A 17,278-nucleotide genomic window follows, 5' to 3' on the forward strand; every position below is an offset into this window, starting at 1 on the left:
TTTTTACACTGGCAACTGTTGAATCATGTTTCTCTTTCGTTTAACGACTGTTTCACCTTCCCGCAGAAAATAGGGTGTCGAATCTGTCCTATAACCTCCGCTATATTTATTACTAGTTAAAGATCGAAGATGAATCTTTTATGATAATTGTGGGTCAATTTGTGTAAAGGTTGTTCTAAGTGATGTTGTGTAAGATCGTTTGCGTTCTTGCGGTCATTCTGTAGCGTTTGTAAAAATTAAACATGGCCTCGAACCGAGGACTTCAGATCGGATCCGCGTGGTTTCAACGGAAGCTTAACTTGAGGCCGCAGCACCGGGGCGTGCACCTCGTCACCGAGGAGATCCTAAAGCAGGTGCCCGAGTTATCGCTGTTCGCGATCGGGCTCTGCCACATCCAGAGTGAGTACCAGTCTACGCTAGAACATCGCTGACTTCTACTTTGCTGCACCCCCTCCCACTTGTCAAATTGCCCTACATTTTAATCTCGCGCTATTTTCTAATTGCGATATGTATTGAAAAACTTGCGACAATGTCGATATGAATGATCGGGTAGCGATATGTTACTACGAGAGTGCGTGAAGTGTCAAAACTTAAGGGTGGTAAACCGGCTAACCGGAGGGCACGTTGTTTTCAGTTATGCACACTTCGGCGAGCCTCGCGCTCAACGAAAGCTGGGATCCAGACGTGCGTGATGACATGGAGATGATGCTTAACAAGATCGTGCCAGAGGGCCTGCCCTACCGCCACTCCTGCGAGGGGCCCGATGACATGGTAATTAAAATACTAAAAACAGCTAACACACTCTTTCCTACCATTAACCATGAAAAAATCAAATTTGGAACAGCTTCTGTAATATAAACATTAAGTTTTGATCCTACTTAGTAGAAATATGTTTGAACTTGGAACATTATAACAGTTGTCAAGTGTTTGTTTATGCAATTTTAATTGGCACTCATTTGTTAATTTTATTAATATCTCCAAGTTGTCTTTTCAAGGTGATACATTGCATATTGTGGATAATTCATATGAAAATATTACTGTATTGTTTATATGCTTGTGAAATGGACTTTGTTATGAGTCAATGTCATAGACAGGTCACATTCACTTGTATCTTATCAGTTGGTTGAAATAAATGTGTCACTAACTCAAACTATTCACAATTTGCTTAATAAGAATATTTTCTAGTTTTTGACAGAATAATAATGATTTAGAAAGAAATATCTAATTCACTAATAATTACATTAAGTTACAATCACCACACCATGCCTACTCGTCACACATTGGCATCTTTTAAAATACCTTATTGTAAAAAAAAAGTAAAACCATTAAAATTCATGGTTACCTAAATTATGTTAGTGTATTCTGTGCAGCTTTATATACTCTATTTATTAATCCAAGATACTAAAGTGACAGTATGAAATGTCAAATGTAAAAATAATGTGACTAGCATAATAATTACAGCCTTTCCAACTAAAATTACTTGTTATAAAATGTGCTTTTATTTCACGCAATTCCTTTTTTTGATTTCCTCATTAATTTACAGTAAATGTAGTTAGTGGTTTAACTTATTGATAAACACTTATAAAAATGCTGATAAACAGCCTTTCCGATTAGTAGGTGTATCATATGATTAATGTCATTTCCTTATTGAATTAGATGTAAGAACGATAATTAGATTTGTTAAAAAAAATTAAAACTAAGATTAGAATCTAAGTGGAATATTATTTTGTAACTTAGTGAAATAAAACAGTTTTTTTTTTTTTTTAACAAAGTGCTGCTCTCATTTCGGTTTTTGACATAATTGCAAATAATCAATAAAACATAGTATTTTATGGAAACAAAAATAAGATTAAAGCATTCAATATTCTACTCTTCATAAGCATTGAGCTTTCAGGCAGAACTTGCTTAGAATCAAAATGAAATTTAAATACATCATCTACAAAAAGTCGAAATATCTCCTAAACAGTGGCATTTTCATTAGACCCATTTTACCTATTTTCAAATGTCTTGAGTGCCCTATGTGTGTTAGTACATCACAGATCTGTTCATATCTTATTTTTTTTACGTATAACATATGTACTTACCAAAACTTTTCGGTGATTACTGGTTATGGCACATCACTATTTATGAGATGTAAAAAACAGGTAACACATGAAACATCATTTTAGTGTCTTGGTTTCACAAATAGATATTAGATGTGTTAACCCTGTGAACTTACGAGGTGTGTTCATGGGTGGATCCACATTGTGGCATTGTGGGCATGATGGGCATGCCCACAACCCTAATATAATTGTGAAGTGTGTGTCTTGATGCACGGAAAAAGGTTGTTTATGCGCGAGTGCATACTCTGACTCGCGCTTGACAGATTTTGAAGTGGCTGTGACCTTTTTTGAGGGCTAGATCTGCGCCTGGGTCTGTTCACTAAAACCCATGATTCAGTTTTGTTTATAAACACATCCAAACAAAAAATTCAGCCAACCATATTGGTAATAGTGCAGCATGAACTTGCGACATATGATTCTGTTGACACATTCACAGACCACTCAACCATTGAACTGTTAACAGTAGTGTAACAAAATCAGTCAAGCTTCTGATGATAAAATATTTATATAATATAAAAAAAGACATTTCCGTTTTGTCTATTGGTCTTTTGTTACTTTAAATCTATCATATTATATGCTTAGGCTATCTTTTCTATTAAAATTTCTATCTATGAAATTGTTTACACAATGTATGTTTTTTTATGTATGAAAATAAAAAAAATACCTAAAAATATTGATTAAATCTTACATTGCTCCTGTATGGGAGGACCAACCTCATATAACTGCTATATCATTATATAGTTTTAGAAATATGTAGATAAATTGAATAGTTTCTTTTTCATGTGTGACATATGTATACTTGTTGGAAATGAATACTTCTGTTTCATTTTCATTTTAAAATATTACTGCATCTGTATGTCTGTGTTGAGATAATATACCTAAACAATACCATTGTATTGTTTATAATAATTTTGTTTTAGTTTCAATAGACTGTACAACTCTACATTAAGTAAACCAATTTCATTTTATCCATACATGGAATATGAATGTTTATTTAATATATATTACTTCTGTCCTGCAGCCGGCACATGTGAAAGCTTGCTTCCTCGGTTCCTCTCTGACGATCCCCATCACAGATGGAAAGTTAAACCTCGGCACGTGGCAGGGAGTGTGGCTCTGTGAGCATCGGAATCACGCTGGCAGCCGGAAGGTGAGATTATGATCTCTCATTAACCTATTAACCTTTGTAGTGATCATAAATTTTTCATACTTTTGTTTGATGTTGTTGAAGCATGTCTGCAAGTTATTTATATAGAGCCATAGTCCCCAAACCTTTTTGTCACATTGACACCTAGCCATGTTTTTCAGTTTCTGATAAAGGGAGGGGTCTGTCTAATTTTAACGCATTCACACACATATGCGTTTTCGGAACTTCGCCCAGTGCCGCTGTCATAATTATTCATACATTTTGAACATACATGTGCGTCCATGGCATCAGTGGAAGTCAGGTGGCAGTGAATGCGTTAGTGAATGTAGCATTTTTGCTAAGAGGAAACTGAATCACATACTAGGGTGGAGCATATGCATGGGATGTGTGTACTTTATTTGTTGTATGTTGGAAAGTCTCATAATCTGTATCCTTGTACTGTCTATTTTAATATCCATAACAAAATTACAGGTTGAAAATTGCCTAAATGGCTTTGAGAAAGGTATCGGGCTTCTCTGTCTGAAGGGTTTAATATGTATGTGTATAGTATAGTATACAATACACTATACTCTAAGGTGTATGACTGCTTCCCAGATAGCGGAGCATAGTGTTGGTCATCGTACAAGTCATGACGTGTTCTTTGGCACAGGTGGTGGTGACGCTGTCGGGCTGCCCGCGCGACTCGCCGCTGTCGGCGGCGTCGCCGGCGTCGTGCTCGAGCTAGGAGCGCGGGGGGGGCGCGACCCCCCGCCCTCACTCGCGCCCCTCCTCCAAGAGCGCGCGGAGGTAAACCCCGCCGCGCCCGGCCCCTGGCCCCGAGCCCCGCCGCACTACCCTACCACTTAATTCTTACTCCTCGAGCGACAATATGTACATAAGATAAATATTTTGTACGGCCCGCGCGGCGCTCCCGGAGCGTCCTATTTGTAATATAGCTTTTATAGGAATTGAGAGTGAATTGACGGGAGCGGCTCCCCTCCGGGTCCGCGGGCGCCGCGCGGCCGGAGCCCTATCGATGTTACGTTGGCCAGGTTTAACTGCGCCCGTTGAATTTGTACATAGTTTGTGTGCGACGGTTTTAAAGTGATTGTTGTTTTGTTATTGCGACTTGTCGATATGTACATAGATCACGCACGAACGTTGACGAGCCGCTCCGTAGGTTCGATTGTTGAAAAGGTTGATGTGGCACCTACTTTTACCATTAATAATCTTACTACGCTAAGAGGTAAGGGGTGACGACGGTTTGTATCGATTGACGATTTTTCACTACTGCACTCGTTCAATATTTTCCAAGTTCACCAGGAGACACTATATTTTTTAACATGACCGCACATTAGGCATTTTTATGAAGTCGGACACTCATTTTACTATACCAATTTTGTATGTAATGTACTGGATAACGACGACACCGAGTCGTGTAAGTGTAAGAGCTGAAGTAGGTTATATAGTTAGGTACGTCTACGTCTACGATAGCTCCCTTCTCTCTCCGTGTTAGGTTAGTCTATTAACGATTAGTTCGTGAAACAAGTCCATAGCTTTAAATGTGTCACACCCGTTGTATCAACGGGTCCTTCTCGGGATGACAATGAGCTAACATTCATACTCCTAGGTGGTAGTTGTATATCATTACTCTTAAGATCATGTAAGTGCCTCGGACTCAAGGGGTGGTCATCCAACGGTTGCTCTCCCAGCAGCCAACTACTTGCTCTACGGATCTATACTTCATTATTTGGATGCAAATGCAATATTTATTTTTCCTTATGAAATGTACTACGTAATAGACTTAATTGATTTGGTATCGCGATGTTTATAAAAGGCGTATGTGTATAGTTGTATGTCTTCCTATGTAAGTTCCATCATGTAAGATCGCGATAAGTGTAAGTGTTGGAATAATGTATCTGGTATTCTTGATCGGTATTAGGGTATAGCGAGTCACCTTATCCGGCCACGTCTATGTTACTTAGATAAGGTAATGAAACTATTGCGATAGGAGGCTCCGTATTAAATCCCACATCCCATTACCTGCCTCGTCTGACTGTCACGTTAGCAATTCACCGCGTGTCGGCGTAACAAGAATAGAAGTGTAGTGAGAATTGTTCACATTCCAAAAGCATTCCGGTGAAATAAAATTGTAGATCTTAGTTCGGAACATTCCCAGCGGGCGGCGGTCGCTCCCGCTGCCATGCGCGTGCAGCTTTACATGTCCCATTGAGATCGCTTGTGTGGCACAATTTTACACATGAGACTTAGTTAGGAGTTAATAAATTATAAATAGTAGGATTACAGTTACGGTTGGCGCTAAGATACTTGTAGCGGTGCAGCCGCGCACGCGACGTTGTTTTATACCGCATTGTACAAAGTGTAGATGTCACAGACATAAACCGTTTTGTCTCATGGACAATCATAGACTTACTTCACTTAGGGAGCTTGTACGTTCATATTCAGGCTATTAGAGATTCACCTTTATATTATCGATTTTACGAAATTCTTTTTATGTATTTGTTTATCGCGTTTCGTAGGCATTTTTTAATCGTTATTGAAACAATAAAAGCTTTGAGCTTAACTTATTAGTTGTAAACGAATGTCTTTATATACTTCAGTATGCATGATGGATGTGCTGTGTAACGATTTAATACTTTACATATTTTGTCATCACTTATACATTCTTTTTAATTTTTCTCTTTTGATAGAATCGGAAGGTGGACTAAGGGATGGTTATTAAGTGCTTTTTTAATACATAATTAATTAAGGAATGTAAATATTTTTTGCATTAATATGATGTACATGAAGGTTAATCCATGTACATACATACAGTGATTCACATGTAAAAAACGTTTCAAGTGCTATTCGTGTATGAGTGTTAGATATGCCACTGCCATTGAAGATTTGCCTCTTTGTAATATATTCGATTTGAATTTTGTTCATAAAACTACTAACACGGTTAACCTTTGTTTCCGCTTCAACGTTACAATATCAAAAATAGTAAAGATAATAAATATCCTAAGTAGAAGTTTTCCAATGAAAAAATAGCGACTGGTTCGCGTAGATGTAATTCTCATTATATTGTTTTATTCATTAAGTGTTTTGAAAAAGTACGGGGACTGTTGTTTTTGTTGTATCATTATATTAGCTTATAGATTGTCCCAGTTTAGGCTGTTCAGTAACAACGAATGTGTCTAGTGTTACCTTTTAAGTGGAAGCAAAATTTTAATTCCATTGAATTCCTTTGAAGGATCGAGAAGCCACGAGCGAATGTCTAACCCGCGTACAATCATGTCGGCCAATCTGTTCTGACCACGTTCTGACCATTATACAGTTGCCATTTATTTGTCCTCCTATGTATGATGCAATGAGTGTTTCACAATTTCAAATATATTATTAAGCGTAACAAATTCACTATTAAGGGCACGAATTTTATCTAATTATTTAATCAGTATCATTAATTTGATAATGAATATATTTATTGCACATAGGAAACGAGGTTGTAATCAGGATTAATAAAATAACCAAGAAGGGAGACAAATAATTTGTGTGTATATTGTTTAAGATCAATTATTATATCAATATTGTATGATTGTACAGTCGATGGACACACCTTACTTGTCGGTTTTACGTGCTCACTCGTAAGTGACGTCTGAACATTGTCACGATAAAATTTAATTGTATCATATAACTTGTACAATATAAATATATAGATCCACAATTATGAAAGAGATTAAATATTTGCAAAAGTTAAAATAGTACGAGTTTTATTTTACTTGCTTATTTTTATTTCAGTCGATTTAAAGTTAGATCTACGCGGTTAGAGGTTACTTAATTGGTTAATTCCTATCATCTACGAGAGTTATTTGGTATCCTAGTGTTCATGTTGTTAGCTCGGCGCTGTCGATGTTATGTGGTCCAGGGCCTGCGTCTGGAATTAAGAAACCAAATTAATATATTATGACGCTATACACATTTATTGCTCATAATAAACATGTGAATTCACATGACGGTACAGTCACCAGCACCAATATCTGACACAACAAGCGTGCATAAATATCTGATACGACTAATTCTAGGGCCGGAAGGACGTGTCAGATATTTTTGCAGGCTCAACTGTGGCAGATATTAATGCTGGTGACTGTACGACGATCGATGACTCACAGACTCGACCATTTGTTCTTGCATTTGGATACGACGTCATTTAAATGACAATTTGCTGAAAAAATATGGTAAACTAAGTTCAGCAGTTTCAAAATGTATTGAACTATCAAGTTTAAAGGGTTACGATCGCATTCATGCCTCTGAACGGAAAGAAATGGTGAACACGATTGCGATTCCGAACGCGTTAGACAGTATGGCATCCAGAGGCCGTAGTGCGTAACGTTTCTGATGCTCGCGATCGCAGTCAAATAACAGATTTCGCATAAAAAAACTGTCATTTGATTGCGATCGCGGGCGTCAGAAACGTTAAGCAATACGGCCTCTGGTTTAACGACTAAATTTAGATTTATTTTTCCTGCAAAACAGAATTCGACGAATTTGCGACAGTGCCGAAGACTACGGCCTAACAACCAACGGGTACTCTGACACCTTAGCGGAATGGATACGAATATATTATCTCTTAAAGAATGATTAGATTAGTCACCTTCTATTTTAGACTGCACGGAGTTCAGGCTGGTTTTGACTTTGTCCAACGCGTCGCCGAGGCCGGTCTTGATGTGGCCGAACTCTTGGGTGACCAGCGACAGCCGTCCCAACAGGTAGTTCAGGTTGTCATCCACTTCTACCATTCGCGTCGTTATTTTAGTCACCTGGGACGACACATTTTTATTTTATAGGCGGGAAACGAGCAAGAAAATATCGGGAACTATGTGAAGTTATACTGAATCCTAAAAACGTATGTATCTACTGTAAATTCTAGTTGATGATACTGAGCAGTATTTGTGCTGAATGAGTTGCTTGAAAAGTGCTAAAGGTTTCGTAGGAAAATATTGTATGAAAATACAAACTGAAATATAGATGCACAGAAAAACCAGAAAAATAAGACTAGCGCTGGGAATCGAACCCAGGTCCTCGGCATTTCGTGCCGTGTGCTATACCGCTACACCACCGCTGGACCGCTGAATTTGGAATTGAAATAAAAAATACAAAAAGATTCCAAAAACCAATCTTAAATATTGTATGCGTAGAAATTATGTAATTCCGTAAAACTTAAGAGGACCGACTCAGCTCGCACCCATGATCCTCTTGAGAGGCATTAGGGCAAACCACGATTTTATATTTTATGTAGGTACTTATGCACATCCTAATTATACATACCTGTTAAAGAAAAACTACTTTAATCATCTTGAAACATTATGTAATTATTTATTTAATAAGGTTTTGTTGAAGAAAAAAAAACATTTATCTAATTAAAATAAAAAAGTAAAAAACTGACTTTAGTTTAGATGCCAAATTTCAAGTCGATGCCAATAAAACGTTAAAAAAGTTCCGTCCTGCAGAGACGATCCTTTCTGGACCACCAAAATTCCTCTACCCGATTATTTGTACTTATTGTGATCCGGCTTTAAAAAATATACATTACATAAGTATACCTTGAATGTTGCAAGTTAAATAAAAGCTTGTGAAAACCTACCTTCTCTTTCATGCTGTCCATGGTGGCGACGCTCTTATTAACGTATTGGTCGGTCTGTTCCTGCAAGCATAAGGTTTGTTTACGAAGTAGTCGGATTAAATCGGAGGCGTTTACGGTCCATGAACTATTTTTACATTGCTAAACCGGACGATGAATAAAACATGTGACACACTAAGGACTAGGGGGTAACGACATCATTATGGAGTGCTCGTTTATGCAGATGCTCGTAAAGAGAAAAAAAGAATGTGTACCTACTGTAAAGTATAAGGTAGTGCCACCAGAGTTGAGGTCACGCACACAAGAACATGTCATGTAATGACAGCGGGATTTTGGCACTCACTCATTCATTCTCCTTTTATGCAATCAGTTTTTCATGTAGGTAACTGTGCGTAATCATTCACTTCTGGCACTACCTATGCCTTCCGTCTGCATAAATTATCAATTTTAAATTTTCATGTTGGAAACTAAGATCAGGATCAGGGTCTTAGCGATTAAAATACTAAATCAGATAACTTCTTCATGCCTCTATCTAGGCGTATATAGAGGGGGGGGTCTGTGCCCACAAAAATCCAGGCCCGGCCCCCCCTGAAAAATAACCCTAGGTACGCCAATGTGCCCATTAGCTACAGTTGTCTTGAAATGAGTGGAATAGGGATGTTGACACCATTAAAAAATAATTCGAAGACACGACTCCAGTAAAAAACGCTTTATTTTAGCCCTGAAAACCAGATTAATTTTCGATTAACTGCAAAATTAGATTTTTTGTTGCTTTAAAACAAATAAATAGTTGATTGAGTTGGCGAACAAGTGACGTCATATGTTGCTATTTCCATTCAAACTATGGGATAATTGTGTTTTGACAGGCCATAAAAAGTACGTCAGTTGATTGGTGGAGTCAACATCCCGATTTCACACCTCGGAAAATTGCAATAGTAAAAGTTTGTGAAAAGGCACTTACAGTAAGTCTGTCGAGCGACATCTTGCTGGCCGTGAGCTGCTGGTACATGATGCCGATCTGCCGCCACACCTGCGACATCTCCGATTCGATCTTAGTGCTCAGGTTGCCGAGCGCCGTCGTCTGGTTCTCCACTATTGTCTGTTCGATGCTGTCGAATCTGCGAGGCGACCGTACAAATAAATAAAACTATATTTATCGTACGGCTGCGTTCTCGTCTAGTGCCGACCCATGGTATGGGCTCCACAGAAAACCAGCGTTAAGTACTTGCACATAATGTGCGGCAACACATGCTGAGTGGAGACCCTTTTTGGTATCCTGCCGTGTCACCAAGTAACATAGTTTTAGTGCTAGTTTTAGCCTTAGTTTTAGGTGGTACTTATGGAGCCAAAATAAACCTTTCTTTCTTTCTTTCGTGGGAACTCACGGGGCCCACGACCTGGGTTTCAGACCTCTGGCTCCGAAAGTCCGGTATATTCCGTTATATTGGGGGGGCTACTACGAAAATCGAAGTTCGTATCGTACCGTCTCTCACTCTCGTATTAAATAATATTAGCGCCAACGGGAAGGCAAGGCCATTAAGAATTGTGCACTTCGTTGTATATAGGGCCGGACGCTAGCGAGCAGTTTTATTAATTGTATTGCAATAAGTATTATGACACGTTGCCATATGGTCTACATAATGGTAGTTTCAGCTGATGACGCTTTATTGTTTTCATTAGAACCTATGTATCTATATGTGATTTTCATGGGCCAATATGTTACCCTTCACCAAAAATTTGATCATAAATATGTGAATACAACTCTATTTAACAATAGGCGTGGAAACGTGTTGAGTACCCTTAGGGGCTGTTTCACCATCCATTGATTAGTGTTAACTGACGGTTAAATGTGATGCCGTCTCCGTCTATTCGAACAAAACAAATAGAGACGGCCTCACATTTAACCGTCAGTTAACACTAATCAATGGATGGTCAAACAGCCCCTTAGTGTAAGTTTTCGGTTACAAAATACGCAATATCGCAAACGTTCCGCTAGAGGCGCTGTTCGTGTTTCCATACAAATTGAGATTTTAACGCGAACGCGATCGAGACGTATTTTGTAACCGAAATCTTACACTAAGGGTACTGATATTTGAATTTTTGCTTAGAATTATAAGAAGTCCACTGTACGTAAAACGTATCACCATTGTGTAGTTGACATTGCCTAGATGGGTTATGTGTTAGTAGGTAAAGCCTTGAATGTTGGCACCACTCCTTGGGGCTGATTCGACCAATTCAAGTAAAGTATTAAAAATGCAAATGAAACGTGTAAGGGAAATTACATCCGGGTCACAACCGCGGCTGACCTCGTTTTTGTTCACAACGTTTTGTTGATTTGTTGAAGTCTTTGACAAATGGATTTAGTCGCGGGAAAGCTAATTTTCACATTATTAGGGTATAATCTATATAATATTCAGGCAGGTGGTAGGACCTTGTGCAAGGTCCGCCCGGATTGCTACCACCATCTTGCTCGCTAATCCTGCCGTGAAGCAGCAGTGCCTGCACTGTTGTGTTTCGGCGTGGAGAGTAAGACAGCCGGTGAAATTACTGGCACTTGAGGTATCCCATCTTAGGCCTCTAGGTTGGCAACGCATCTGCAATACCCCTGGTGTTGCAGATGTTTATGGGCGGTGGTGATCTCTTACCATCAGGAGACCCACTTGCTCGTTTGCCATCCAGTCGAATAAAAAAAAATATATATATATAATTGAACACTCGATCAATCGAGTTCTAATAATAAAGAACTATTTAGTACCTAGAGAAATTGATGTCCTGGTCGTGTCGTATTTGTTTTACTTCGAGTATGTATAAAACTCCGCTAAATTATGAACAGTGACGAGTGACTCAACGATCCCGGTTCGCGATGGTACATACCTACATAGCTGGACGTCTGGAATAACACAGACTACTTTTCCCATGGGATAGGATACAAAGCTTTTAATCGCAACCTCTGGGCTTAGTCATAAAATTTTGCACGGCTGTTTTTTATACAAGAAATAATAAGAAATCCCTACATTACAATTTAGTAAAACGCTGAAATTTCAATTAAAACTGCCGATCTAATCGATTACGCGTGCAAAGCCGCGGGTAAAGTCTAAGTAAGTAGTTTAATTAAGTATTGTCACTTGACTTTGATTCCGTCCTAAATTTAGGTCGTCGGGCCTAAGCGGTATAATAAGGGACAAGTGACAGTAAAATGGGTGTCGTTGGCATTTCGCCAGTTCCGCAAGTCCGGCCAGTACTTACGACTTGCGATGCGATTTGTTTTTGTATAAGTTTTTCCATAGCGTGCAAAATCTTTACCTGCATTTCCTTTTGTATTTGTATGCAGGTATTTTTGAGACAGAAAAACTATTCGTGAAATGCTTACAGTGAAAAACCTGCCATGAATAGTTGCTGATGCATTGGAAATCAGTACCACCTCTGCTACAGATACCTAGTAAATAATGTTTCGCCATCGTATTTTATCGGAAAAGTTCGTACCTATTTGTCTTGCTCTCTCAACTAGCTTACTGAAGTTTTCTGAAACTCATTGAGAAAACAAGATAAATACGAACTTACCCGACAAAATACGATGTAAAAACGTTCTTCACTAATATTCTCTTTATGTTTATTTTATAATATTTTTTTTATAAAAAATATCTTAAATCTTATTACAAAAAATTGTCAGAAGTGGGATTCGAACCCACGCCCACAGAAGTGGACTGCGACCTGAACGCAGCGCCTTAGACCGCTCGGCCATCCTGACCGTGGCAAAGTTAGCGAAACAGCCATTTACCTGTCATGGACAGTCTTGTTAAGCGTTTTTCCCTGCGCGCGCACCAACTCGCCGACTTCCACCAAGATCTGGTGCACTCCGTATTCAATGCGCTTTTTCGTCGCTAAGACATTGTCTGCTGTTGTCAGCAGTACGTGTTCGTTCTTTGACAGCAATTGTACCTGGGACAAGATAGTTATTAGAAGCTTCAAAAGTCAGACAAAGCTTTATGGCTATTAGGACTAGCTTGTGCTTGTGCTCGCTGCACCCTAGTAGAAGAATAAAAGTGAAAATGACGAAAAAACCGCTTTAAGTGCATCTTTACGATGCGATGTTAAAGTTACCTAATATGCTTGAAGTTATACCCACAATTTCTAGAATATTAAGTGTCTAAATTACATTTTATTCGTAGTGGAAAATCTAAACCTTAACGGCAACAAATCCGTAATTCAACTTATGTTATAGGTGTCCATGGGCGGCGCTGATTGTTTTCCATCAGGTAACCGTCTACTCGTTTTCCCCCTAAAAATCCTAATCACTTCATGGTATCCTTACCCTTTCTTATCTGAATGCGTCTTACCTCAGTGCGTAAAGTATCATAGCTCCTTGTAATGTCGCCATACGCTCGCTCGCTCATAGTGTTCCCCTGCGTCAGGCTCTGCTGAATGTCCTCGTTAGTGGCAACCAGGCGATCGCTCATCTCGCGGAGCTTCGTCGTCACCTTGGAGACGGCTGTTTAAAAAAACGGTTCAAAGGACCAATATAAACAATAGCTGAAGGTTGAAATATTATAAGCTGGACTGGACCCTGACAAATTGTGACGTACTAAATGTAATAATAATAAGAACCTATTGTATACAAACTCACTACCTATCCATAGAATGTGGTTTTTTTTCTAATAAGGGTGTAGATTTATCCGGCTCGAAGGATCAATAAGTGATGCGAGATCCGGTTTGAAGGACTATATTTGGATTCAATATAATTAGTCGAAGCTAATTTGGCACAAGCTTAAGCTTTGGGGTTATGGTTCATTAAAAGTGTACTGGTAATAAGTGATCGGACCGAACAGTTATTTGGTTCTAACTAACAATATTAAGACATTAAAACGAAAACACAGTATTAATAAGTAATATTCATAAGGCTTTCAATTTCGTTTCAATTACCAAATGAGCTAGTGAAAAGTGAACCGCCAGAACGGGAAAAAAAACGAGACAGAGCAGGATGGCGCTCTACAACACATTTTGACACGTTTCTCTCAAACAACGTATAGTTATCCTTACCCTGCTCGCCGTCCTCCTTCAACCCGGCTTGGGCGCTAGCGATGGCCGCCAGCGTCTGGTTGGTGGCGACCCGGAGGTCGGAGTCGAGGCAGATCCTTCCACATGCTTTCTGCATCACCCAGCAGCTGTTGGATTGTTTTGATCTCCTTTTCTTGACGTTCCATCACTGGTGAGAAAAATTTCGATAAGACGTTTGTACTTGATATTTACGTCCAGACCAGACAGAGTTATGGTAGTCCGATAGTTAACAGTCGAAATCGGATGAAAGAAGTACCAAAAACTTCCACACTAAATTGTTGCCATATTTAAACTTTTTTTGATAGGTACCTACAATACAATAACTTTTTATTGCACACCAACACAGTAAGCAGCCTTTTTTGAACATGAAACTACCGTGAGACTCACTCATATTAAATTATAATGACCCGGATACTCACGTCTTAATCGAGTTTAGCTCGACAACAGACGACTGTTTCGGGCTAATCGTAGCCCTTCGTCTTCGGAGCACTTCGAGACTTCGGAGCCGCTGAGTCGCGTTGCTCCGAAGACGAAGGGCTACGGATTAGCCCGAAACATGTCGAGCTAAACTCGATTTAAGACGTGAGTTATCCGGGTCATTATATTTAATACAGTAAGCAGCCTACGGCAGTTGCGTAAAAGTTGGCACCCTGATTTTTAATCTTGATTATATATCGTTGGCTTAATAATACAGATATAATTCAGCAGTACTACACATATTGAACAGGCGACTGATGGCAAACATTATTATGCCCCGTTATCTTTTCTTCTCTATTCTCGTCTCATTCTACCCTTGTCTTATGTATGATATAAAGAAGTGGTGAAAGAATACGATTGTTTCCAAGTGTGTTAGACAATATGGCCTCTTAAGAGGGTTTATAACTGCTGAGCTGGCAACGTTGCATTTTTGTAAGTTTTTCTCGATTATTCCATAAAAATTGAATGAAAATTAATAATGTTGTCTGATAGAACACTTCTTAATATATAAGTTAATGTGTCTACTCCAATAATTATCTGTTATAGACTTTTATTTTCTTTAAAACCCGGTCATAAACATTAATTCGTTTTTAAGGAATATAATAATCTATCATGAATAATTATTGGAGCAGACACATTAACTTATATATTAAAAAGTGTTCTATCAGACAACATTATTAATTTTCATTCAATTTTTATGGAATAATCAAGAAAAACCAACAAAAATGCAACGTTGCCAGCTGAGCAGGTATAATAGTACATTACTGTAGAGGCCGGGAAGTAGGGGGTTGCCGGCCAAGCAGATATAGATAGGGATGCGAGGCCGGCACCCCAGGTTTCGGCCGAGGCTTGTATAGTGCTTTTCTCAAACATTACATGAAATAAAATAAAATAAAAAAGAAATGAAGCTGGCGGGACGGTAGTCTGGGCGCCCCGTTGTGTACGCGCGTGTCGCGCTGGCTGCTGGCGGTGCTGTTGTGCGTGTCGCAGAACGCGCGTTGAAACAAAAGACGGTCGCATTGCCGGCCAGCGGCCTGCAAGGTTGTATGAAATCTCTTTGCAGGCCGCTAGAGTGACCGCGCGCACGCAGCTGAGCCGCAGCGCCTGCAGCGCGATACTTCTCGGCCTATTATTTGTAACACAACGTCAATATTTCATGTCATGTTGGAGAAAACGCTCTTAACCAACCTTCAGTCATCTTGCTGTGCCACGCCTCGTCAGCTAGCGAGACCTCGCTGAGCGGCACGAAGTCCGTCTGCACGCGCGAGCCGTTGTACTCGTTCAGCTTGAGCTCGTACTTGTTGAGCAGCTTCTCGGCCTCCGACATGTGCTTGTTGAACGGGTGCCCGTCCTCCAGGGCTGCCTCCACGCACATGGAGCGGAGGTTGTCCTGAGGGCAAGACGTTACTGTGACAACTGGACGGGGGGAGGGCTACTATGAAATTCGTATTGTACTGTCCCTCTCGCTCTCGTATTAAATTATATTAGCGTTAGCGGGACGGCAAGATAAGAAGTTCGAATTTAGCACTTCGTAGTATAGGGCCTGAGTCCTACTTCATCGTCCCAACCAAATATCTTATAGGTTTAAGTTCCGGCGAATCAGCAATCACTTTGCTTTCGTTCAGTCATATCGGATATGTTCAGTCGGGTCCTGGCCTACGAAGTTCAAAATCCGAAGTTCGTATCGTACCGTCTCGCTCACGCTAATGCCATTTTTAGTATAATAGCAGAGAAGAAGAGGTACCTATCCTATCGCAGGATACGAATATCGAATTAAAAAGTGGCTCCCTTGGGCCGCTAGGTACCTACGCAAGTAGTAAGTATATACTTATCCGAAGTGACTCACAGATTCAAAGAGTCGGTATTTCAGTATCTCGGACGGAGCCGGATTGCAAGGAACTTATCCATCTCCATTGACAATAATCGCTTGAAAGAAGTAGTAGTAAGTAAGCATTCCAGCAGCTGCTGCCGCACGCCGCGCCGTTCAAGCTATGACACCGCGCCACAGTGATGTGATGAGCCTTGCGTAACATGTGCGAAAGACTCGTCGAAGAGGTAATGTAGCCATGCTATAATGTTCGAAAGACTCGTCGAAGAGGTAATGTAGCCATGCCCTAATGTACAAAAGACTCATCGAAGTTATTAGGTATACCTTGCTCAGAGCAATCCTAAGATTCTCAATCTCCTGCTTGACCGCATCAATCTTGACGTCGGTGGCGTCGAGCCGCCGCGCCACGGGGTCCTCATCAGTGGTCAGGTTGTTGTCCAAGTCTGCGGGCTTCAAGCTCTTGGCCACGCTGGCCGTCAGAGACTGCAAGCTCTTCTGGATGCCGTCGAGCGCTTCGTCAGTCTTCTTCTGTGTACTCTTCTCGCGTTCTTCTTTCTGTAGAGCAGGTGAAGGTGTTAAAAGCTAAAATGGAATATCTTATTTTGTACAAGAAAAATAGGTAGTTACAGTCTTTTGTTATAATACGGAATATGCAAGTTTTTTTCTTTTATTTTTTCAAATATATTTTTAGGAAAGAAAAGAAAGAAAGAACATTTATTCACTATTCGCAAAACTTACAGCACATTACTTACATGCAGTATACAGGTTGAAAATAAAAAAGCAAATTTTTTTAAAGTTAATTTATTGTTTGACAAACGAAAGTAGATATTCATGTGACAAATATAGAAAGTTTTTTTATTATTATGAGAGGGAGGAAAACGAGCAAGCGGGTCATCTGATGGGAATGTTCGCCACTAAATTACTAAATTTAATTTTTATTTTTTCTAGAAAGAGAATGCAAACTTGATTTTTATCTTCCTCGTTTTTTTTACAATCTTTATTTAGCTTTGCCTTGTTTATTTATTTTGGGTCAATTTGGAAGCTAACTTTGA

The 17,278-nt window shown here is 39.5% G+C and overlaps 1 protein-coding gene, 1 non-coding gene and 1 pseudogene across 2 annotated transcripts; 1 reads left to right on the plus strand and 2 right to left on the minus strand.

Annotated features, from left to right (window-relative positions):
* Positions 1-25: 25 nt before the first annotated feature.
* Positions 26-6,989, plus strand: LOC141440656 (UPF0047 protein YjbQ). The gene is made up of 4 exons (XM_074105180.1): positions 26-399; positions 635-771; positions 3,124-3,252; positions 3,899-6,989. Exons 1-4 carry the CDS (start codon positions 243-245, stop codon positions 3,971-3,973), a joined length of 498 nt encoding a protein of 165 aa, XP_073961281.1. The 5' UTR covers positions 26-242; the 3' UTR covers positions 3,974-6,989.
* LOC141441246 (uncharacterized) overlaps positions 6,761-17,278 on the minus strand; it is a 14,660-nt pseudogene continuing 4,142 nt past the window's right edge.
* Positions 12,531-12,614, minus strand: TRNAL-CAG (transfer RNA leucine (anticodon CAG)). The gene has a single exon. It is a non-coding gene; the product is annotated as a tRNA-Leu (tRNA).

The sequence above is a fragment of the Choristoneura fumiferana genome, chromosome 23 (genome assembly GCF_025370935.1).
Source record: "Choristoneura fumiferana chromosome 23, NRCan_CFum_1, whole genome shotgun sequence".
Classification (NCBI taxonomy): Eukaryota; Metazoa; Arthropoda; class Insecta; order Lepidoptera; family Tortricidae; genus Choristoneura; species Choristoneura fumiferana.

Excerpts from the sequence above, each read along its gene's own strand:
- LOC141440656 (XM_074105180.1), top strand. The coding sequence starts at position 243 with ATGGCCTCGAACCGAGGACTTCAGATCGGATCCGCGTGGTTTCAACGG. Across the intron at positions 400-634 it reads CGGGCTCTGCCACATCCAGA|TTATGCACACTTCGGCGAGC; the intron begins GTGAGTACCAGT and ends CGTTGTTTTCAG. Across the intron at positions 772-3,123 it reads GCGAGGGGCCCGATGACATG|CCGGCACATGTGAAAGCTTG; the intron begins GTAATTAAAATA and ends TCTGTCCTGCAG.